The 24,262-nt window shown below is 46.4% G+C and overlaps 1 protein-coding gene and 1 pseudogene across 13 annotated transcripts in view; both read right to left on the minus strand.

The window, feature by feature from the left end:
- Window positions 1-847: 847 nt before the first annotated feature.
- Window positions 848-6,290, minus strand: LOC121333689 (annotated as a pseudogene). The gene is made up of 2 exons (XR_005952346.1): window positions 1,756-6,290; window positions 848-877 (listed from the first exon to the last, which is right to left on the minus strand). The product of XR_005952346.1 is annotated as an uncharacterized LOC121333689 (transcript).
- A 128-nt stretch (window positions 6,291-6,418) lies between these two features.
- HDAC4 (histone deacetylase 4) overlaps window positions 6,419-24,262 on the minus strand; it is a 170,913-nt gene continuing 153,069 nt past the window's right edge. For all 12 annotated transcript variants that reach the window (XM_041400239.1, XM_041400235.1, XM_041400236.1 and 9 more), the window contains 10 exons: window positions 24,105-24,212; window positions 23,822-23,877; window positions 23,239-23,326; window positions 22,241-22,360; window positions 20,481-20,578; window positions 14,320-14,438; window positions 12,616-12,749; window positions 8,878-8,962; window positions 7,659-7,800; window positions 6,419-7,207 (listed from right to left, as the gene is read on the minus strand). In XM_041400239.1, coding sequence (XP_041256173.1) covers window positions 7,168-7,207; window positions 7,659-7,800; window positions 8,878-8,962; window positions 12,616-12,749; window positions 14,320-14,438; window positions 20,481-20,578; window positions 22,241-22,360; window positions 23,239-23,326; window positions 23,822-23,877; window positions 24,105-24,212 — 990 coding nt within the window. In that variant the 3' untranslated portion in view covers window positions 6,419-7,167. The remainder of the gene's footprint in view (window positions 7,208-7,658; window positions 7,801-8,877; window positions 8,963-12,615; window positions 12,750-14,319; window positions 14,439-20,480; window positions 20,579-22,240; window positions 22,361-23,238; window positions 23,327-23,821; window positions 23,878-24,104; window positions 24,213-24,262) is intronic.

Raw genomic sequence — 24,262 nt, forward strand, 5'->3', positions numbered from 1 at the left:
GCACCAACACATCACACCCAGGCAGGAACAACAAATGAACTCTCAGGTGCCTGAGTGAGCTCCAGAGAATTCCCTAAGAGATCAACCCAGCCCTAGGAGAAAGTTTCTGCTCCACACAGATCCAAATCCCATCATAAATCCAGGATGTTTTGCTGGCACAGAATGAGCTCCTGCCCCCTGTGTGCTCAGGTTGTACATTTAACACTGGACCCTTTTCCTCCCCCTGCAGTGCTCCCACTGCCACAGGCATGCATCTAAAGCACAAAGCCTTGACTTGCTGCCCAGAGGCAGAAACAGCCTCTTCCTCCTTTAAACAAGTAAATTTAGAAAAACAAGTGAAATTAAGAAAATTAAACTCAGCGAGGGACCTGGGAACGGTGCGCCAGTGCCAAGCTGGGCACCCATTCCTCACACCCAGCCACGGGCACACGAGGGAATCACCTCAAAACCCTGTTGAATCCCATTCCTTGCAGCACAATGTCATTTTCTTTGGGATCAGCAGTAAAAATTCCCATGGCTAAAGCAGAAGGTAGCACAGCACTGAGCTCAACCCCCGCCCAGGTTTATGTCCCTGTGCCACGGTGAGCTCAGAGCACTGCAGGTGAGACGATGCCTGTATAGTTTAGAATTTATTTAGAATTTATATTTAGAATTTATTTAGAATTTATATTTAGAATTTATTTAGAATTTATATTTAGAATAGGCACTGGGGCTGGGATGGCATCTGAAACAGCCCCCACCCCTCTACACCTCTGCCCCAGCTGGGTCACCCAGAGTGGGATTTCACTCCCAGGAAGGAGCTCCTGGGAGCTGCCGGTGCCCTCCCAGCCAGGCCAGAACCCCCAGGTCATGGTCCTAGAGCAATCACCAACCCACTCTGCACACAAATACAGGGAGAGCTCAGAGCCCCTTGCAGGGCCTAAATGGCTCCAGGAGAGCTGGAGAGGGCCTGGGGACAAGGGATGGAGGGACAGGACACAGGGAATGGCTTCCACTGCCACAGCGCAGGGATGGATGGGATATTGGGAATTAGGAATTGTTCCCTGGCAGGGTGGGCAGGCCCTGGCACAGGGTGCCCAGAGCAGCTGTGGCTGCCCCTGGATCCCTGGCAGTGTCCAAGGCCAGGTTGGAGACTGGGGCTTGGAGCAGCCTGGGACAGTGGGAGGTACCCCTGGAATGGCAGGGGTGGGATGAGAAGGAACCTCCCAGATCCTTCCAACACAAACCACTCCATGATTCCAATGAATCAGGATGAAGCAGCAGGGGATGTTTCACTGCTGAGGGAATTGGGAGCATCCCAAGTTTTCCCTGGGAGCTCTCCCCATCCCTCCCACCAGGAGCCCTTAACTGAAGCGTGGCCTTCTCCCCTGTGACCACAGGACAATTCCAGGTGGCACACATGGAGCAGATGGATTTTGGATGGTTCAGGGGGCTCCAGAGACAAGCAGGAAGCCAATCAGAGGGACAACACGTATGAAAAAGGCCGTGAGAGGTATAAAGCTGGGGCTGCTTCACCTGGAAACTCAATTGGTTTTTTGCAGGCACTTGTCAACATGCACCTGGGAGCCACAAGGGAACTGGGAAAATCCAGGAGCTATTCCATGAACACCCCAACGTAGACATGGGTATATTTTGCCCAAAAAACCTCTCTGGCACCAAGACCCCCTTCCATGACACGTCAAGAGCCCAATAGATGAAACGCCCCATCCCAGCAAAGGAAGGAAAGAAGATCAGCAGCAGAAACCCGGGTGGTACTATAATTAACTTTTTTCTTTTATTTACACCACAAGAATAACAAGTTGTCATAATGTGGTACAAAATACTGGACTCCTAATAAAGTTGAAATTGAAGTCGGTACTGTCAGAGAAAGACACCATTGGCCAGTAAAAAAAAAAAAAAAAAAGAAAAAAGAAAAAAAAAAAACCAAAACCCCAAACAAAATAAAGAGAAAAGAAATAAAAATGAAATAAAAACAAAGAAAGAAAAAACAAGAATGAGAAAAATATTCCAACTCCACCAGTTTAAAAGAAAGGACCGTTGGAAAGTTGAGCACAAAGAATGCTACCATCACTGAAAGTAGGGTCCATACAAGAAGAGTGAAATTGTGTCTAAATTACAGCGTAAACCGGTAGCTGCTACCAATGGTGACGTCATACTGAGCATGTATAGGTATAAAGTAGAATATAATATTGTTACAACTTTTTGATACTACATATCTGTAATAAGCTCTCGGGTGAATAATGTTTCAACCCCTCCCCCCCCCTCCCCAGTTTGTCATCCTCATAAATTGGAAAATAGCGCCTCCACTATGGAGCACAGAAAAAGTGTTAATTTATTTTCTTTCAATAGGATACTTTTTTCTTTTTCATCATCAATATCAAAGACAAAGTGAAGATGAGCTGAGAACGAGCCCAACTTCATGACAATGAAGAAACACGTTTTGCCTTTTGCTGTAAAGTCTCGTTTTTAAACCACAGTGTTGCACAGTACACGACTGCTTAAAGTGAAACCGAGCAAAAATACATCATGTAAAAGTAATTTCTTAAAAAAGTTAACGCAGCTGTGCTGAAGAGTTAACTCTTTAAAGTCCTCCTCATCCATCCATCCATCCATCCGGCTCCTCGGAATGAATGACTCTGTGTGTTGACACAAGGGTTGCATCCAACCTCCCCACCCAGCCGAGAAATCAAAGCAAAAACACCAACCCAAAGGAAAATAATAATAATAACAATAATAATAATGACACAGGCAGTTTACTTGGTGTGTTCGGCGTAGTTTCCCTAAAAACACTGTTTCCACATAAATACAATAAACTCTATTATTGGTAAGTCACAAGTGCTAGATAAACGTCTTAGTTTTTTCTTTTCTTCTTAAAATGAGAAATGTTTAAGTAGTCCTTTTTGTTTTTTTTATTTATTTACTCTTTTTAACAATAAAAAGCACAATTTCTTCTTATTAAGTTCAGTAAGACTCCAAAAAAATAAAAAAAAGAATTCCCACTCTTCTTCCTTGGTGTGTAGCTGTGTGGGTGAGTGAGTGTGTGTGACAACAACATCCCAACCACTTTTAGTCTCCACAAATGCCACGAGAGGAAAAAAAAAACCAAAACAATATAAAACCAAACCAAAACAAAAACCAACCCAAAGAAACCCCAAACCCCCTCTTTTTTTTTTTTTTTTGTTGTTTTTGTTTTCTTTTTCTCATTATCGTTTTCAAAGCTGCCAAGTTTGGCGTGCAAAATCTGTATACAATATAAAGACATGCCAACCTTACAGACCATGCAACCTCAAGGTGTAGGAAACTTAAAAAAATATATTCATATATATTTATATATATATTTATATATATCAATGCCCGTAAAAGAACATGGGCCCAAAAAAGTTTACAAAAGGAAGAATGGAATGAGCACATGACCGTGACTAATAAAAAAAAGGAATGTTTTGTATCGAAAGTAAAAAAAAATCCCAACAAAAAAACAATCAACCAAACAAAAAAAAACACCAACCAAAAAACCCCCAATGGTTACTTGTGTACTGCAAACTGGGCCTCACTTCACTGTAAAGAGGATTGAAAGATGTTCCTTTTCTTCCCAAGCAGGTACAAAGGATGCCCTGGGCAGCACGTGCCGGGATGTGGGAGCATCCCGGGCTCCCACCGCACTGCCATGGCCGCCCCCGTGGCAAAGTCATCTGAAATGAAGAAGCTTAATGGCTCAAAAAGGTGAAAAATCCCCCTGGAGAGCCTCAAAACAAGGGCTCTCTCCTTTCTCTCCGTGCCTGCACTGGCCCTGGAAAGCATCCCCGGGGAAGAGCATCCCCAGGGACGGTCACAGCCCAGGGAAGAGTGTTCCCAGGGAAAAGGGGGATGCTGCGAAACAAATCCACATTGCCGGGAGTTTGGAGGAGATGAGCTCTGTCATCTCGGGAAAAATCTTCCCATCCCGGCAAAAAGCTGAGGGAAAGGATGGAAAGGAAGGAATGAAGGAAGGAAGGAAGGTGGCATCCCAACAAGCTCCTCTGGATTTTCCAAAGGAACCGGCTCAGCACAGTCAGCCGGCGGCTCCCAGGAGAGCAAAAAGGAAGGAAAAAGGATTGCCACAGCCGGGAGCAGAAATGTCAAAAACCTTCCGGGGAAGAGCTGACAGCACAAAGGGAGGTGTAAACACAGGCACTGCCCATGGCACAGGAAGCAAAACCTCACACCTGTCACCAAATTCGGCAGTCGGATGGATTTGAGATCACAGCAGCAGCGTGGTCAGATGGAAGAAAACCCAAACCACAACATCCCCGGGTACACAGTGCTCTTGCACGGGGGGAATTTTAGGATATGCCAAGGACAGGCCTTGCCACTGGAGCTTTTTGGGGTTTTAGGATGTACTTGGGTTTGCACAACTCAAATACTGTAGTGTCTGGTTCTGAAACTGCGCTAGAAATCGAGGAAGGAAACAAAAGCCTCCAGCGTGGGGTCATGCTCCCGATTCCTCCCACGAGTGAGTCCTGAACGGAACGAAAGCGGCTGCTTCGAAAACTGGAAAGAAGAGAAGTTACTGGAAGCAACCCCACCAGTCACCACGGGAAGAGGATAAATGAAGGAAGGGTGGTTAAGGAGAAGCTGTGCTGGGAAGAGGGATGTGCTGTCCTACACTGCTGGAGGAAGGCGCGCGGGGAGCGCCGTCTTCGTGAAGACACTCCGCTCTCCGTGACGGGGCTCGCGGCCTCTCCCACCCGGCATTCCCGGGAGGCAATGACCTCCTCGGGGTGGCGGGGGGCAAAAAAAATAAAGCCTCCAAAACCCCTCCCAGCATCAGGAAGAAGAAGAAGAAGAGGGGAGAAAAAGAGGGAGAGAGGAGCTGGGGAGTTTGCGGGCATGTCCGGCGGAGAGAAAACGCCGGCGGTCCCGGAGTATCCAAGGAGCCTTCCCGAGGGTAGGCAGCGCCAGGAGCCGCGGGCAGGACAAAGGCATTGCCCACTGAACACTACCAGGTAAGAAAATTCCTTATTTTCTTTACAGAGCTACTACAAGAGAGCTGAGGAAATATACAGTCGGCGGAATCGGTACAACAAAGGAGCCCATCGCGGTCCCTCATCCTCCTCCTCGGTAAAATGCGCCCTTTCCCGGAAAAAAACAACCTCTGTTGGTCTGCCCACAGTTCCTTACACCTGCAGAAAGCTGCTCACTGTACAAAAGAGTTGAGGAAAAGGAGAGAAAACAATACAGAGGAAAAAAAAAAGAAAAAAAAAGGAAAACCCATGTATTATAAGCAAGAAAAGAGGGAAGAAGAAAGGTTTAGATGCTACTGCCGTTCAGAAAGGAAACCTGCCAAATGGAAAAGAAATGTCAGAGTCACACAAACAAGGCTTCCGGAGGGTTTCGGGAAATATCCATATAAAAATTAACAGCAAATTCAGCGTCTTTGCTATAAAAAACTCTTTTTTTTTCTCATGTTTGTTAGAAAAGGATCACAACAAAAAACCTTAAATTAAAATACAAATGTTTAGGGTAGTTGCCCAGTGGCTAAAGTGTTGGCTTTCTGAAAAACTTCCCAACCTGTCGCCTGACAAGTCCTCGAGTTTCAACCTAGATCCTTTTCCAAAAGCACCTTTGACGTTCCAATTCCCAAATCTGTCCCTAGGGAGCTTCCAATGGCTACTGTTAGAGTATGCATTTATTACATATATTTGTTTTCTTTTTTCTATAAATGCATCATAAATATTTTTCTCAATAATTCATAGGAATCCGGTTTCTAAGCTTGGAATACATTTGGAATATACATTATACACATATATATATTTATACCTAACAATTTAAGCAATATCTCATGCTAGTTGCTTTTAATAAAAAGCATTCCAGTCTTAAAACCTGCATTTGTGTCTAATACATGCTTCAACAACCAAATTGATAAGTTCAATTGCTAGATAATGTAGAAGAGAGACAAAACATTTGAAAATTGGTTGTTAAAAATGGTTGAATTTCAAAGACCCAACAGTATTTGCCACTTTTTTGGCAACTACCTTAATTTTTTTTTCTTTTTTCCTTTTCTCTGAAACAGCAATGAAAGAAAACAAAACAAATCTAAACTTGTCGACAGTTTTTGGAGACGCTCTGCTCAGCTGATGCCTGCTTCCCACCATCATGCCAGCACAAGCCAAAAAGTCTTCCTTCCTGATGGCAGTCCTTGGCTTTCCCAACCAGAGGAAAAATATTCAGGAACTGCTGTGTTTTGTTTTTTTTTTTTTTTTTTTCTTTTCTTTTCTTTTTTTTTTTTTTTTTTTTTTTTTTTTTTTTTGTTTTCTTTGCTTTTCTGTTTTTTTTTTTTTTTTTTTTTTTTTTTTGGTGGTTTTTTTTTTTTTTTTTTTTTTTTTTTTTTTTTTTTTTTTTTTTTTTTTTTTTTTTGTGTGTGTGTGTTTTGTTTTTTTTAATTAATTTTTACTTAAGGCATTGTTCCTCAAACTTCAGAAAATCCAGCTGCACCAAATCCATCAATTAAAAAAAAAGGCACAAACTCATCTTCAGATGGCTTTGGAGACAATAAAGCCGACTCCATCTGGGCTACTGTTCCCCCCTTCTGCTTCCCTTTTCTTTAGGTGTCAGATGAGTCCCTCGTTCCCTGTCCCTCCCTGTTAAAAATTCACCATCATCTCCCAACATTCCAGTTCCGACAAGAGCTGTTGCTGACTCACAGGCAGGCAAGAGCCATTTCCAAATATCCAAGAAATGAAAGTACACAATGGGTTGAGTGGTTCAAGCAGAGATTGCTCAGTTGTGGGTAATCAACTTTGTAAGCACCAGTTTTATGTTAAGGTTTGTTTGATTTGTGTTGTTGAATCTTTGATTTCTTTATCATTCTCGCGTTTCGTTTTTGTTTGGCAAGTCTGCCAAAGACTTCCCAGGCATCGTTCCTCTTTCTGCTCCCGGTAAGGACCAGAGGAAGAGTGCCCAACGTGTCAGTCCTTTGCTGCTCTTCACCAGCGTTTTTTTTCAGCAAAAAGAGACTCAAAGATGCAGAGAGATTTGTTTTTTGTGTCGCTTGCTTTGCTTTACACCTGGCTGTCCTTCCGTGTTCGGGAAATAACCGTGACAGGACGCAGGAGTAACAAGAGAAAGCTTCTTGGCAGAGCTTCAAGACGAAGACGAACAGACAGGAGAACTCCAGCTCAAAGGTGGGTGCTACAGGGGAGGCTCCTCTTCCATGGGTTCGTCCTCAGGTCTGAGGGATTGTGCAGCCAGGTACGGTGGGACAGGGAGGGGAGAGAGAAAAGAGGGTTTGGCATGACACAGCTGGACAATTCATGGTACCAAGTCTCACTCTTTTATGTTCCCATCACCTTCCCACCCAGCCAGCTGGGATCACCTGAATTAAACTTGCCACCAAGAAGGGTTTTTGGACAATCTCACTTGGGCAACATTAAGATTTTCCCCAGCAAAATAAATTCGTTTTTGTGGTCCAAAACCACACTCAGAACAGAAGGCTCAGGCACAGGGTGCACGCACAGAGCTCATGGCTCTGCTGCTCTCCTGCAGCCTGGGAGATCTTCTGGGAACCCACGGAAGACAGGGGATGTGGGAAGCACAGCAGCAGTGGCTGAAAGGAGAGAATTAACCTGCAAGGCTGCTCCTCCTGGCTGCACAGACTGGAAATGTGATGGGAAACCACTGACCTCTTCTCCGCTGGCTTCACACCCACCGACAGCGATGCCATGGCTGTCACTGTCTCCGCCTCCTCGTTCTCACACTTCTGGGCCTCCACCAGGGAATATCCCACCGTGGAGGCGAAACGCTGGAGGGAATGCCAGTACTTGCCTGGGGGAGAGGTGACAACAGGGCCATCAGGGCACCATTCCAGCTCCTGCTTTCCCAAACCCGGCCACCGGCTCGGAACTGCCCAAGGAACACTCATCTGATCCATACTCTCACTTTAAGGGCCTTAGGTGCTCAAAAAAGAATTCCTTTTTCCACTTCAAATACCTCAGAGACTTCTAGACCTAAGGACAAATGTACCTGGAAATGTCTCTCAACCAAAAAATCCAGGAGAGGGAAGGATGCAGTCCAGGTCTGGATCCACCTGCTGACTGCCACATACTTTCAGTGGGCAAATCCCCGAAGACTAAAGAAATCCAAGATGTATTTAGAACCATTAAGTTGGAAAAGACCTCCAAGACCACCCAGTCCAACCTTCAACCTCCAAAATATTTTTTATGTCGGCAGTTTGACACCCTTTTCCATTGGGAATAGCACTGGGAAGGCTCCAGAGGAAAGAATTTCCAGTAATTTCTCCAGGCAAGGTTCAATGCAATGATTTTAAATCATTTATTTAGCTAAATAAACCTAAAATATCAACAACTGTCAGCAAAACTTATAGAATATCCTTGCAAGGGATCATCCCTTGGGAAAAATCATCATGTCCAACTCCTGGCCCCGCACAGGACATCCCAAGAATCCCAGCCTGTGCCTGTGAGCCTGCTTCACTTCCACACCTATCTACTCCTAATTAATGGGTGCCACAACACCCAACAAGACTTGTGCTATTCAGAGATACTTAATTGGTTTTGAAGTATTAAGAGCACCCTCTAATGGCAGGACAGTCTGTCCTTTACAGAGATTTTAGATCTTTTAATTTTTGTTGGGTTAACAGCTAGACTGGATCCTCCTGAAGGTCTACCTAACCCATGCTCTGATTCTGTCATTCCCCCTAAAGGCTAAAGCCCTGCTGGGCATGGCTCCATCCACACTAACACCAGCTTGTGGCTGCACAAACCCAGCTCAGGATGCAGTGACCACCAGTAAACTGGGAAATGGGAGCATGGAGCTGGCACAATGGTGGGGAAGCCCAAGGGGGATCCCCCAGGGATGCAGTTGGGTCGGTGGGGCTGCACTCACTGTGGATCTCGATGACCTTCTCCATGGAATGCACTGCGTTAGCATTTGCTCTCTGCTGGAAAACCTTCTCTGGAAGAGGGTCAAGCTGGAGAGAGAGAGAGGAACACCAAAGGAATGTTACCATTGAATCCCAGAATGGTTTTGGTGGGAAAGAACATTAAAGCTCATCCCACTCCATGCCTGCCATGGGCAGGGACACCTTCTCCTAGTCATTCTGCAGTGGGAACATGCCTGTGCTATCCCAGGGAAAGGCCTGACAAACACTGATGGAGGAATACTTTAGGATTTATTTGATTTTCTTTAGAAAAACTCAAGAAGAGAAGACACCTCTGCCCTCCCAGGTTCTCCACTAATGAATGAATTCATCCCAAACCTCCAAGGTGAGCTGTCCAAAACAAGAGATGTCCACTGCTGTTAACTGTGCTAAAAACAGCTCAACGAGGGATGTTCCCCAGCAAAGAACAGCCAGAGTTTAAGAGTTAAAAATATCTACGGCAAAGTTTAACTTTGCTCAAAGCCAAGAGAAGCTGCAGCCAAAACTGCTCTTATGAGCACATGGCAGCCATTCCATCGGTGCTTCACGGGACGCTGCATTCCAGATTCAGTAATTATGGATTGCACTTTTTATTAATTCTCCACTCTAAAAATAGTTCTGCTCCAAACTGGTTTCTGTATGACATTAAGTGAAGGCAAAAGCAATTCCTGGTTAAGTCTTTGTGCAAGAGCTTTCCAAGGCCTCTTGGTTGACACTGAGACAAGGCATGTTCCTGATTCCAGAAGTCACTCCTCCTCTTGAAATAGCAATCACAAAGAGCCTCAGCCTGTGGAAAAGGGAGCAAAAAACCTCTGGGCATGAGGCACTTGGTTGTCATCACCTTCTTGTTTGAAGAGCAGAGGCTGCGGATGCCCATGATGGACTGATCAGCCCTGCAGAGTAATGGGAAAGGAACGGTGGCTAACTGGTCTGGACTGCCATCAGCAGACCTCAAAACCATGGAATCATGGAATACTGGTGGGTGAAGGGATCTTAAAACTCATCTCATCTCACCCCCTGCCATGGGCAGGGACATCTTCCACTAGCCCAGTTGCGCCAAGCCCTGCCCAGCCTGGCCTTGGACATTTCTGGGGATGCAGGGGCAGCCACAGCTGCTCTGGGCACCCTGTGCCTAGAGAACAATTCCCAGGGAACAATTCCTTTCCAACATCCCATCTAACCCTGCCCTCTGGGTTAAAATGGATTAAAACCATTCCCCCTTTTCCTGTCCCATCAGAACCTTGCCTAAAGTTCCTGTCCAGCTCTCTTGGAGTCACTTTAGGTACTGGAAGACTTCTCCCTGGAGCCTTCTCCAGGCAGAACAACCCAAAGTCTCTCAGACTGTATCAAAGTCTCTTTCTGATTTCCCACTCCTGATTTCCACTGAAGCCCTGTGAGCATTGCACAGTTCTGCCAGCACAGCAATGCAGGTCCATTCCCCAGCCCTGACCCCCTCCCCAGTGCAGTAATCAGCTGCACAGCCCCAGCTCTGGTTTAATTTCCTGGCAGGTTGGAAAGGAGCTGGTTCCTGCGCTGGCCCCATGCTTCTTCCGACGCGGGAGTTTTGATCTCCGCCGGTGGACGCTGTGCTCAGGGGACTGACACTGCTCCCCTCATTTCCTACCAGCCCCAGTGGAGCTCCAGGATGGCTCTTGAGCCAGCCCAGCTCCCTGCAGCCTGCCCAGGCCACAGCTGCCTGTCCATGTGTGTGCAGGCAGGATCCTCCGACACGCTGTAGATCAAACTGCATCAAAGGGCCGCAGCACAGAGCTGCAGCCGCTCCCCCCGACTCCCCTGCCTTCAAAAGGTTCCAGGAAAGACCTGGATCAAACAAGTGTTTCCTGCTTTCTGATGTGTGGGTAAGCCAGGGAATATTACCCTATCTGCACAGCCCACCTAGGACAAGTGAGAGCAGGTCTGCGTTTAAGTGTCCTTATAGCCATGATTAAAATAATCAATGGTTTTTATCTTTAAGGATCAATATTTCCTTTGCTCAACGAAATCACTCAGGTAGCTCACAACATCCAAGGTATCCTGAGTGCTGAGCTCTCCCCACAACCTCACACTCCCAAACCCACCCATGGCTTGGATCAAGCACTTATTTACTGCTTGTGGTTGCAGTCAGCCTCCTGTGCTCCTAGGAGCACCCTGAGCAGGAGGAACGACATTCTCCAGGTGTTATTCCCATTGCTTCTCTTTCAAAGTGCATCCTGCACCCAAAGGTGGCTGGAGCCAGAGGATTGTCTGTAGTGACCACTTAAAACATATGGGTGCTGCAATAAACACCTCACAGAATCCCAGGAAGGTCTGGCTTACAAGGGACCTTAGAGCTCATTCAGTCCCAACCCCTGCCTGGGACAGGGACACCTTCCACTACCCCAGGCTGCTCCAAACCTAATCCAGCCTGGCCTTGGACACTTCCAGGGATCCAGGAGCAGCCACAGCTTCTCTATGAAACCTGTGCCAGTGCCCCACCACTGGAACCCCCCTGTTTCCATGCTGGTGTGGTAGCCGCCTCCTGAGTTTTCAGCTATCCCGAGGGCTGAGTGCAGGCTGGAGCCATTCCCCGTGCCCAGAGCCTTCTCAGAACTGCCTGGCCAAGCACAAGGAGCAGGATGCTCCCTGGACACTGGGAGCTGGGATGCTGGATGATGGAAGCAGGTGCTTCTGATGAATCCCAGCTGGTTTATCTCCTGGCCTGGCTCCCCCAGCCTCCCACCTTACGCTGAGTGTGGATACTCCAAGACAGAACACTTCTGCAACAGGCTGAAGGTCAAACTGCTCCACACCTCCATGCAGATCCAAGCTCCCTCTCCATCTTTCCAGACACCTGATGGTCACTGAACTACAACCCTCCGCAAAAATCAGGTCCCACTGGAGACAGACCCACTGCTCAGCTCCTCTGGAGCTGCACCTCAGCCCAAAGTATCTGTACTCAAAAGCCCTCAAACATGGTTTCAAGCTGCACCAGAGGAGGTTTAGGTTGGATATTAGGGAAAATTCCTTCACTGGAAGCATGCTCAGGCATTCAGTCAGGCTGCCCAGGGCAGTGTGGAGTCAACACCCCTGCAAGGATTTCAAAGATGTGTAGATGTAGTGTTCCTTCTTTCATCCCACTGACACTAAAAGTGGGGGATAAAAAAGTAGAAAAGATGGAGTATCTAAAATTTTCTCTGTAGGAAAATACTCTGAGCTCTTCAGAATCCAACATCTTGCTGTATTTCTCCATCTGGCTCTTATCTTGCAATCATTCCCACCCTCACCTTTTTGGCCAATTTTTCTGACAGAGCCAAGGCTTTTCCTACACAGCAACATACAGAAAATAGAAAATGTAACTCCTAGGAAAAAACCCAGCTGCAAACCATGTCAAGCAAGCTGCCCCAAGTAGCAGCCACAGGCTGTAGGACGAGAGAGGGGAGCAAAGAGAAGGGAAGACTTGCACAACGAATTCAGAAATTAATCGAAAGAGCTGTTTTTCAAAGAGCATGAAGCAAATTATTTGGAAAAAGAACAAACCCAAAAATCATTCTTAGCTGTTTCACTCATTGCAGGGACTGCAAAGCACAGGTGGCTTTTAAGCACAAAACAAACACTCTTCTAAACACCAAGTGTCAGAAGGACACAAAACAACGACAGAAACTTGGCAGACGGGAGGATGAGACGCCCAAAGCCGAGGGGGGAGTGGGTTTTGGGGGTGCCTGTACCTCGTTTCCCAGCAGGGCAGACACACAAGCTTCCGAGGCGTCGCAGATGGCCGTGAGGTCGTGGCCACCCTCGAGGGCCAGCACGACACGGCCCCCGGCCAGGCCCATCAGCTGCTTCGTCAGGTACCCAAAGCCTGCAAGGAGGGAACAGAGGAAATGCAGGAGAAGGGCAAAGGTGGCGGCTGGAATGGGGCTCCTGGCAGAGGATCAAAGAATTAGGGAGAGGAATTACATCATATTAAAAAGCCAGCAGGGATTTGAAAAGGCTCGGCGCATAACGCGAGCCAGGTTGGGCTGTAACGTGCTCGCTGCGCGGCTCCAACCGCGGCTTCCCTGGGATAGATCCGTGTGTCCCCCACCAGCACCACCCCAGCCGAGAGCATCACCGTCCTCCCCTTGCCACCCCTCAACACCCCAAATTAAAGCCAGCAGCCAACCTTCCCTTTGGAAGCAGGGAAAAGGGCAGATTTCTGTTGGATATTGCTTAGGGGAAGGGGGAGGAAGGGGAATCGGCCCAGTTTGGGTGGGGATAGCAGCAGCGCAGTGCCCCAGAGAGATTTAGGTTTGACATCTCGTTCTCAGCAGACAGCTCTTCCCGTCCATAATATGCTATAAAAATTCCAGGGGCACCCGGCACTTTGATCAGATGACACACAATACATTTCTGCCCCCTTTAAACAAAACAGAACCAAGAAGCGAGGATTTAAAAAACATGTCCTCAAAGCAACCTTCCCCCTCCAGGAGAAAAAAAAAAACAAACCAAAAAGCCAAACAAAGGAGAAGCCAGGGAATTTCTACCCTCCATCCCCACTGCCTGCTATCTGCCTCGGAGCGAACTCCTTTGCGAGTCGGCAAATTAACAAATTAACAGGCAGAGAAAACCATCCACTGCTGAGCACACAACTGGTTTTGTGAGAGGAGCAGAGCATGGCAAACTCAACCAGCAGGTAAACAAGACCTTTCCTTTCCAAAATGTTTCTGGATATCTCAAGGAACTTGCCTCTTGTAAACCTATTTCACGTTAGTCTCACATAAAGTTTACAGGTTCAGCTCCCTTATGAGGTTTTAAAGTTCACTGTAGAGAACAACTTTTCTGGCTGGAACAAACTCTTAAAAAATAATAGTAAAACCCTTTTTGCAAGAAAAACTCTCCTCCGGATTAATTTGAAGGAAACAGTGCCAGGTAAACTCCACATAACCTGGGGGGGATTTTATTGAATCTCCCAAAAACATCCCAGACCTGAAGCAAAAAGAAGGGTTTGTGGGATGTCTGTAATTAATTCAAAGGTGGAGAGCAAAAATATTCAGCTCAAAATTTTAATAAGGTGTCCTGGAGGAAGAAATGGATTTGTGGTGGCAATTGAGAGTGTTTAGAGCTGGTATGGCCTTTTTCTGCAATTTTATATTAATGCCAGCATAACTCTTTAATTCAGCAGAGATGTGACTACAAATAAATTACACAATATTACATATTGAATATTTCGAAGTTGAAATATGCAATGTTTCAAAAAAAACCCCAAAATTAAGGCTTCAGCTGGGCCAAAATATGCATTATAAAAAGATAAATGCCATGAAAATTCAAAGAAGAAAGATGGAAGTTTTGCCATTGAAATGAAAGATCTGAAATAGACCCCCACTAAGTAAAATCTGGGAACACTGTCCTTTAATCCATAGGACAGCAGCAGAAGTAAAGCCCCCACTTACATTTTGCTGACAGATTATATCCTCCCAGGGGTGTGGGATGCCCTTCCACAGCATCGAAACCAGATGACACCAGCACAACATCTGGGGCAAACTCGTTGGCAATGGGCATCACTACTGTCCTGCAACACAGAATATCCACAGCACACACGTCAGGGGGCTCCTGAGCAAAGGCAGGGGTGCTTAAACCCTCTCACCAAACCCTTATTCCGTGGCAGCAAAGCCCATCTATTTCTCTACAAGGTGAGAGCCTAGCTGGGAGAACTCCTTGCACTCCCTGGGATTTCCTCCACCTCGTGTTTTGAGCAGGCAAATGAGTTGTCACCCCTTGTGTTTCCCATTTGGGATCACATCCTGATTTACATACATGGGAATTAGGGCAAAGTAAGAGGGCATCTGGCTGCAAAACTACATCACTCCAAGGCATTATCTCCATGTCCTCCCTCAAAACATCTCCTATAGGCTTTGCAAAGTGATTCCTTCCTCCCTTGCTGCACTTCTCATTTCCCACAACAAAAGGCTAGAGTGTCCCATGGGGCAGAACAGCTTTAGAATGCAAATATCCCACCCAAATCCACCTCTCCCAATGCCACTTCCCCATCCTCTGACTTTGTTTACAAAAGAATGGATGGAATTGTTCAGCATGCCCATCCTATTGATTGTTGAAGTTGTAGTTAAATTAAACAAGGGGTCTGTTCCTGTGGTTTCTCACCAAAAGACCTTTTTTCCTTCTGGTTTCTCTCTCTCCAAACTCCACAAATTCTCCTCAAAACCTGCAGGAGGTTGCAAACATCCCATTCCCCGCATCAAGACACACTTCCCAAATTACATTTTTTCCATTGTAACTGCACCTACTGAGTACTAGGGATGTATCCCTAGGGCAACCTGACCTGTAATTTTCCCCTTTACCCATCCTAGGAACAGCCACCAGCCAGCATAACTTTCTAGAGCAGGAACTGGGGTTATTTTACCCACATCCCAAAGCATGGACCTGTAAATCTTTGCACACACGAGAACCTCACACTTTATTGAGCCGAGTCTTTGTGATGCTCTAAAAACAGAGCCCGGGGGGCCTGTTCTGTGCTGAGATGGCTGAAGTGCTATCAGAACGCTCATAAAAGCTCCCAGGTTTTGCCATGAGGATATTAAACAGGCAGGAGACATATGCCAGAGTCAGCAGCTCGTGACATCCAGCTGAGCTCGTGCCCCTCAGAACGGGGCATCAGCCTCCGCCAGGCACTGAGCAAACCCATCCCCCCATCTCCACTGCCACCACAGAGCAGGAACAGGCACCCAGACACCAAAAAAACACCCCCCACACACACACCTCCCAGCTTTATTTTCTCCCAGCTATTTGCCACAGCAACCCCAGAGCCTCCTGCAACATTGCTGATCTCCGTGTGCAGACACAGAGACCTCTGTGAGAACAAAGGGATAGCATTTCCCCTTAATACACACAAAATCCCAACAAGGAATTTGAATTTTCTCCTCTGACAACATGATTGCCCCTCTCCATTTTGCCCTTGGGGGATGATTCCATGAGGAGGACTAGAGCACAGCTCTGCCTGATGAGTTTACAGTTTGGTGGAACCCATAGAAATTTTTAGGAGAAACCACCTCCCTCACCAAGGCCTGAAGCAGCAATTCCAGAGCAAGTGCAGCAGCCAAAGGTTTATGTTCCATGAGGTTTTTCATTCCTAACCCAAGGAAAACTGCTTGAAGAATCAGATTTATTTCCCCCCCTCCCCAAGTTACGACGCTGTGGGAGCTGCTAGGATCTCAGTGGAAGTGTGGGATCACCAGAGCCAGCCAAAACCTGCATCCCCAGGGGCTGGGGATGGTCCACCAGCACTGATCCATGGGGATCACAGATCCATGGGGATTCTCAGCCATGGGACAGCTCATGGAGCACAGCATGGTTGGGAAGGACCTTGACCTCCATCTCATTCCAACCCCTGGCACGGGTGTCCTGAGGCTCCTGAGGAATGGGGCAGCTGGTGACCCTCAGCTGGAGGTGGCTGTGGGTGACAGTGGCACAGTGATTCCTCCAGCACAGCCACACAGCCCCCAGGGCTAACCTTGAACCCTGCCAGGGGCATTTCTAGGAGAGAAAAAACCCTTCTCCTAATTCCAGTACGACACCAGCACCCGAAAGCCACATCAAACTCTGTCTGATGCTCTCCATGGATGTAAAACTTGATCCAGGAGGGTCACAGCCAGAACTCCCTCATTTTGCATTTTCAATTATAAGAAAAAATGACAAAAATCCGGAGTGTTTCCGAGATTCCATCTGTGGACAACGTTTTGGACACATCTCTTTCAGCTTTTTGCTTTTTATTTTTCCCTTGTCCACAGATAAAACCAGCCCCTTCACTCAGATCCACTCCAGTAAAGTCAAACCCTCGAGGGGAAAGAAGGATTAAACTGGAAACAACCCCTTGGCTTTGCCCTGCTGATGAGACTCTAAAAAAGCTAGAAATTTGAATTATTACCCAGGAGATAAGCAGCTCTGCCTGGAGTTGGGTCTTTTAAGGAATCGCTGAGGTGGCTGTAAAGTTATTCACTGAGGAATGAATATTCCTAACACTGAATATTCATTCAATCTATGTAGAATTTTTTAAAAAACAAGGAAACCGAAATTTCCCTAATTTCAGAAGCTTGTTTTGCTTGCTTAAAATAAATGAAATCCTTTTATTTGCCTGGTTACAGCTGAGCTGAACAGCTCTACACAAGAGCGAATGGATGGCTGCAACCAGCAAAGCCTCCCCATTGTGTTCTGCCATCGCTTGGGAGAGAAGAAAAAAGAATAAATGCAATTTTAGATCTATTTTCCAGAAGGCTGAATGAACAATTTTTAGCCTGGCATTAGCCAATTCCCCAATTAAATGCCTAATAAATGACAGGTAAATGAAACTATCCTACAGAGGATTATTTTGGGCTTTAAGTGCTCAATTGCAGCGAATAAATTGGTGAAAGTTAGAAGGCTGAACACTTTTTTAGACTTTTTCCCACTCTTGGCCAAATCTATGTTTTATATATATTTTTATATGTGCTATATAAAAATTTATTTATGTGACGTGTATATATTTATATTATGAATATATTTATATATCTATTGATATATTTTATATTTCATATATATCATGTGTATATTTCTATATATGGTTTTATACACATTACATATTTTACATACATAAAATAAAAATGTTATCCACTGCTCCTCAGGCTAACCAGCTTCCTGAAAATTCCAGTCTTTGTTTCTTCATGGTCATTTACTGTGTCAAAAGGGATTAGGAATTTTGGGATGAAATCGGCATGGGGAGAGCATGAAATTGAAAATACAGCAACAACCGTTCCAGGCAAACCATCAGTATCTCTTCCCCCTCATCCTCTTCCTCGCTCCTGAAATGGTTTATGGATCGAGGGAAAAACCTAAATGCCCCTAAAATTGGTCTCTGAACTTGTTTAAAGCTTTTTGAAAGCAGCAGGAGGAGGGGGAAGCGCAGTCCTGGCTTTTTCCTTCTGGCTGAGGTGTTTTAAATAAAGTCAAAATTGGAATCGAGCTGTACGTGGAATCATGGCTGGAATGATGGTGGAATTACTGGGACAGGGGAAGAAATTCTCAGACACAACACAACTGCTGGCATCATCAGGACAACTTCCTTGCAGTAAATTCAGAGGAAAATTTCTGCGGATAAAACATTTTTAATTTCACTAATTGCTGTTCCCGTGTAATAAGGAAACAGCTGAAGCCTTCCCATTTTTCCTACAGGTCTCTGCACCTGGATCAGGAGGATTGAGAGAGGCAAACAGGATTTCAGCTGATGTAAAATGTAAGGGAACAACAAAGCCTGGTCCAAAAAACCCCTCTGAATTTTACAACTTGTTTGTTTCTGTAACTATGGAATGACAGCAGAGGCACCGCGAATGTTCTGGGCAGTTCAGGACTTTGGGAACGATGTGCCCTGCATTTTTCCCATTAAACTGACCCCATTTCTGCCTGATCTGTGAAATCTGGGATTGCCCAACACTCGGGGGGTGACTTCAGACATGGGATGTGGAGCTGACTCTGGCCCAGCCGCAGCTACCCACAGGGTGCAGGAGCTCCAGGCTCCCAAGAAAACTTGCCAGATCCCTTCTGATCACCCCCTCCCCCCCACAAAAACAGTGCACCCCAACCTGGAGCTGGGGCAGGCAGTGATTTCAGCTGCAGGTTAGGAAGGCAACAAGTGACAAAGTGCAGAGGAAAGCTCATTTTTAACTCTTCGTCACTTCTGTTACGTCTCGATGGCATTAAGGACCATCCAGAGGTCAGGAGAGTTGGGCACCCCAAGACTAATAATTTAGTAATATTTGGAGGATGAAAATCACTGATCTGAGTTCCCATCTCTTTCTTGCATGGAGCAAACCCACTCTGAAATAAGTTTTCAGTGTGGGGATGAGTGGTTTCACTAGGATTTATTTATTCCCTCATTTCTCTCATTCAGAAGGACAATTCTCAGTTACTTTTGTTTCTCAAACCCACACACACTGGCTTTTCCTGAAACACAACAACAAAAAATGAGGAGCATGTTGCTTATTTAAATCTGCTCCTTTTACACAGAAAAAGGACTTTTTTTCCCTAGAAACAGACAGGCATGTGAAGAGTTAAGGCTTGAAAAAAAAAAAAAAAGAAAAAGTCTATCAGTATCTTTGCCTAGCTCAAAGGATTTCCACTGATTCCTCTCCAGACTTCAAAGCCTCACAGTTTGGCATTCGGACTGGTTTGAATTAAAGCTCAGTTCTCCACTGTGAGTTTCCAAGTTCATGGTGAAAATGCCTCCTGCTTCTGGAGTTCATTATGGCCAATTTTCTTATCTTTTCTTCATCTTCGGTTTGATCCCCAGCAAATGCAACGTGGCATTCAACGGGGTGGAATAACAAGGTGCTGCCTTGAAGGCATGTATTGTCTCAAGGGGCTAAAGCAAGAAAAGAAGGGGGGAAAAATAGGATATATGACCCATTCCCTTCACTTTCTAACTCTCGGGGGACTATAAATTGCAAACTTCAAAGCGTTATTTTACATTAAAATCAATAGAAAGATTTGGGGGTTGGGGGGAAAAATGTTTTTCAAAGGAGCTGGTTAAGATTTAAAAAGGTCACTTGATAATGTACTATCATGGTCAAACTTGGCATAGGATGAAAAAAATGCTTCTCGTTTAACTTATGGTTAAACTGAAGGTGTGCAGGCTCTGGGAGGAGCATCCCCCAGCTCCCCCAAAACTCCCCAAAGTAAGGGCTGTGACCCACTCCAAAGGCTGTTCCCTAAAGAGCTGCAGTGTCCAGGCAAGCAAACCCCAGGAATGGCTGGCAAAGGCCTCACTGTGCAGCCCTGAGCCTCTTCCAGGAGCCTGGACACTCCATTAATATTTAATGTCCCCAGCTCCAGGTGCTCTGGCTATGAAGAGATCTGTCCTGGGGCGGCTGGGATAGCCAGGCTCCCACTCTGGAGCAATGTGCTGCCTTCCTGAGCCAGGAGTGACACAAATGGCAGTGATTTGGTGTCATTTGAAATCGGGTGTGTTCTCTGAGGGCTTCAGGATGGGAGAAGGAAGAGGGGGAAAAGGCGCTTTTTGCTCAGCCTAACGGGATATAACAGGGAAGAGCAGAAAATAATGCTCCCGGATTTAATGCCCTTCCACGAAGGTGATGTCCTAGAAATTCACACCCTGTGCTCTGGCAGGTGCGTGTGTGCCTGAATTTAGGTCACCAGAGGTGTGAGGAGGACAGAAAAGCACTTCAGATTGTTAAAGGAGAGGCCAGGTGGACCCGTGGCACAGGGGAGCCAGGGAGTGGGACAGGGCAGTGTCTAAGAAAAATCATGGAATGGTTTGGGTGGGAAGGAGACTTAAAGAAGATCATCCAGTGCCACCCCTGCCATGGGCAGGGACACCTTCCACTGTCCCAGGTGGCTCCAAGCCCCAATGTCCAACCTGGCCTGGGACACTTCCAGGGATCCCAGGGCAGCCCTAGCTCCTCGGGGCACCCTGTGCCAGGGCCTCTCTTGGATAAATAATATCAAAATTTTAAAGCTTATCAAAAATAAATCACGGAGAATGGCACGAGGGGAAGGAAACCCAGATGAGGTGAAAAATACACTTGTGAGAGGGAAAATTCAGTAGTACCTGAAGGCAGTTAAGTATTCCGTGTCTCCCATGGGCGGATCCAGACCACCAGTAAATGCCATGTTAACATTGAAACCAACTCCTGCTCCTGTGCCAACCTGGAAAGGGAAATGGAACTCTTAATTATCAAATTCTGGCAAAAAGTTTTTGCTGTTTTGATGTTCTCCCAGTCCAATTTAGATCTGGATTCATTAGTCAGGTAGATTAGTCCCTGGTCCCTGAAACAGGAGGGACGATAAAGCTCCTCCATGCTCAGATCTTTATGGGAGCTGAGGACTGGTGGTGTTTGACTGCTGCTCACCCAAAAAAACCACCCCATCATCAACTGCACCCTCCTGATTTTTCTGCAGCATTGTGTGCTGTATGTAATACCTTTCCATAATTCATTTTAAGCTTGATTCAGGAGCATATTTTATATTGCATGACAGTTGCAACTGGGGAAAAAAGTGCATTTTAATCAGGGTGAGCTCCCCCTCTGCTGGAGAAAAATAGGATTCACAGAGAAGGGATTTTGGCTGCTTGAGGGACATGTGGGTTGGAGATGTAAATACATCCCTCTCCTAGCTTGTACTGCAAATGTCCCCATCTGCCCTGCCTGCAACTACCTGAGAGAGGGGAAAACTGAAAAATAAACCAGGGTTTTCCAGCCTTTTTTTTTTTTTGCCAAGAATGTCTTTGCATATGAAAAAAAAAAGAATTAAAAAGTGAAAATCAATGTGTTGCACAGCTGGACAAAACTGCATGGCTTTTATTGCACATTATTCCTCATACTGGTGCAAATATTTTTGATAGAAAAACACAGGGGTTCATCCACCCACAGTGGGTTATTTATCCATCATTGGCTTAAATCAAACTTGTTTGGTATTCTTTCTTTTATTTGGTCTAAAATGACACATCTAAAAATGACTCCTTTTGTAAACCAGATTGCTAAAAAGCAGGAATTAAGCCTGATACAAAGGGCTGCTGTTCATTCCCTACAACAGTCAGCAGCATCACATCACATTTAAGTTTCTTTAGAGGTTGAAATGGAAATATTGATGTTTTCTCAAGCAGCAAATGTAAAATTGACAGGGGAAGAAGTTTTCAGGTGTCACCTGGAGAGTCTCGGAGCAAAGTATTCCAAAAACTTCCCTTTGCTAAATCACTCTGAAGGACCGTATTTCCTGCCAGCCCAGAGGGAAAGGAAGGATGTATCCATCCAGAGCTCAGCTCTCAGCCCCACTGGCCCAGCCCCACTGGATTTCCCACCAGGAAAGGGGGATTTGCTCCAGGAGCATCGTGACTGGCCCTCACATCCCACAGATTTGGGGTGGAGATGCAGCCTTGGTGGTGATGAGCAATACCTGGGCAGGGCCAGGAGAAAGAAGGGGAGGTGGAGAAGGGGAGGTGGACAGGCTCCATGGCTGTGCCAGGAAAACCGAGTGTGGGTGGTGCAGCATGGACAATCTGTTCCTTCAGCATCTAACAAACAACTTCTGCTGAGGAAGGGGAAATCCTGAACAGGACAGAGAGTGCTGGGACATCTGGCAGAGGGAAGAGCAGAGGGCTCCTCTGGAGCAGGCTGTCCCACAAGGGCTGGAGAGCTAAATTGCAGTGACTCGTTTGCTGCTGTCCCGCCACCTCCAGCCAGGACACCGTGCCCGTGGCTGCTGGATCACAGGGACCTGGAGTGTCCTTGGATGGGGACACAAAACCCAGAGGAGCTCTGAAGGTGGCAAGAGCTCCTCTGAGTCCTGGGACTCTGGGATCCATGTGCTCACCTCGTCTGGAGCGCCACTGCCTGGGAAGAAGTTGCCATCATCGTAGCGATGGAGTGAGATATAAAGGACATTGGGGTCATTGTAGAAGGCCTGCTGAGTACCATTCCCATGGTGGACATCCTGCAGGGACAGGGAGGTTAATCCTTCACTAAAAACACGGATTAAAGGCATCAGTTTGGGATTTGGAGGGGTTTTCCATGCTGTTGAGCTTTGTTTTCTCCAACCTGGCTGAAGCAGTTTATGTGGAATGGGAATAACCTGTTTTGAACGCCTAGTTTGAGATTACTCTCCTTGATTAACACATGGGATAAACACAATCCCAAATGTCCATGAAACTGAGGACTCATTTACCTGGATGGAAAGAACTGGGTTCACACCAGTCTTGGGGGATGGACATACTGGGATATTTGTGCCTCACATCTGCATCTCTAGTCAGTCTGTGGGGTGAGCACCGATACAAATAAAGTTCTGCTGAATCCAAGTCAAACAACACAACTCATGAGAGCTCCCCTATTGAGCTGCCGTGTGATGCACAAACACAGCCTGTGACGGGACAGCTATTTCAAATATTCCTCCCTGACATGAAAAACAGGTGGGAAGTGAGGAAAAAAACATCCATCCAGTAAGTCCAAAAGACAAATAAATGCGTTTTGACTTGCGGGTTTAACCCGTGGGTGACTTGTGGCAACAGAGCCAAAATTTTTGGCTGATACCCAGTCACTCCAATGCCTTCCCAGCCTATTAAAAAAATAAAAATCTTAACATTGCCACAGCAGAATTCCAAATAAGCCCTTTCTTTTTATTTGAAAATTCTGGTCTCTTTAAGATTTTTTTCTCTGATTAGAACACTTTTATTCAATTAAAACCCCAAATTTTGGCTTGCAGACAACAGCCAGGAAGTTTTTCACTGACTTACAGAGCTTGCTCTTGCAAGAAGAAACCCACCCAAAATAATTTCCACCTGCTCTCCCAAAGGGAAAGAAGGGGCATTTACTCACCCAGTCCACAATGAGGATTTTGCTCACATTAAGCCTTTGCTGGAGCAGCTTGGCTGCGATCGCCACAGAGTTAAAATAGCAGAAACCCCTGGAGAGGGGAGACAAGAGGAAAAGAGAGGTGTTAATTACAGCTTCCCGTGGTCCCACTGCATCCATCACCTAGCCAGAACATGGGAGGAAGGAGTTCCTTCTGCTTTCACTCTTCTTTCCTCCCTGGAAACATGAAAAGGCTTGTGTTGGGAGGGACCTTGAAGTTCATCTCGTTCCATGGGCAGGGACACCTTCCACTAGATCTGTTTCCCATTGGGAGTGCTGAATTCCAGCAGCAGGCTCTAGGGAAACAGGGAATATCCCACACTTGCCCAAACCCACTGCTGATCCTTGCTAGGAAACACACCCCTGAAAGCACCAAGCAGGATCTTACACTGCTCCAGAGAATCTGGGGAGTCCTGAACACCACACATCTCATCGAGCAATAAACAGAAATCCCACAGTGATAACCTAACAGAATTCCTTTGGAATTCCCAGCTGTGGATCCCCCACCAAAGGAGCCCTGGATGAAGCCAGTGAACCCCATACTCACATGGGTGTGCTCTCCTCTGCGTGGTGACCCGGGGGCCGGACAACAGCAAATCCATTCTGCACACAAAACACAAGGAAAGGAAAAGGTCAGAGGGACAAGGATGGCTGCAGCCAAAAGCCTTAATCCTGCTTGGGAACTCTGGAGTTGCTCTTGATGGATTCCTCACAAGGTCATAGCAGCGGACGACGCTTTCCCTCATTGTGGAGGGGGAAAAGGTCCTGGAGCTGCTGCACGGCAGAGCCCTGAGCCCTGCACAGAGCACAGCTGAGGGGTGTTTCCATACCTTCAGCTCTCCTGTGGCCACTTTGAACACCAGCTCGATGACACAGCCCACAGCCAGGCGAGCGGCGCCTGACGAGTGCACCTCGTTCCAAATGGTGTCACTGTCGACCTGATGGGACACACGGGAACCAGATCAGGAGCAAGGAGGACAACCAGGAA

The sequence above is a fragment of the Onychostruthus taczanowskii genome, unplaced genomic scaffold (genome assembly GCF_017590055.1).
Source record: "Onychostruthus taczanowskii isolate IOZ18803 unplaced genomic scaffold, ASM1759005v1 scaffold176, whole genome shotgun sequence".
Classification (NCBI taxonomy): Eukaryota; Metazoa; Chordata; class Aves; order Passeriformes; family Passeridae; genus Onychostruthus; species Onychostruthus taczanowskii.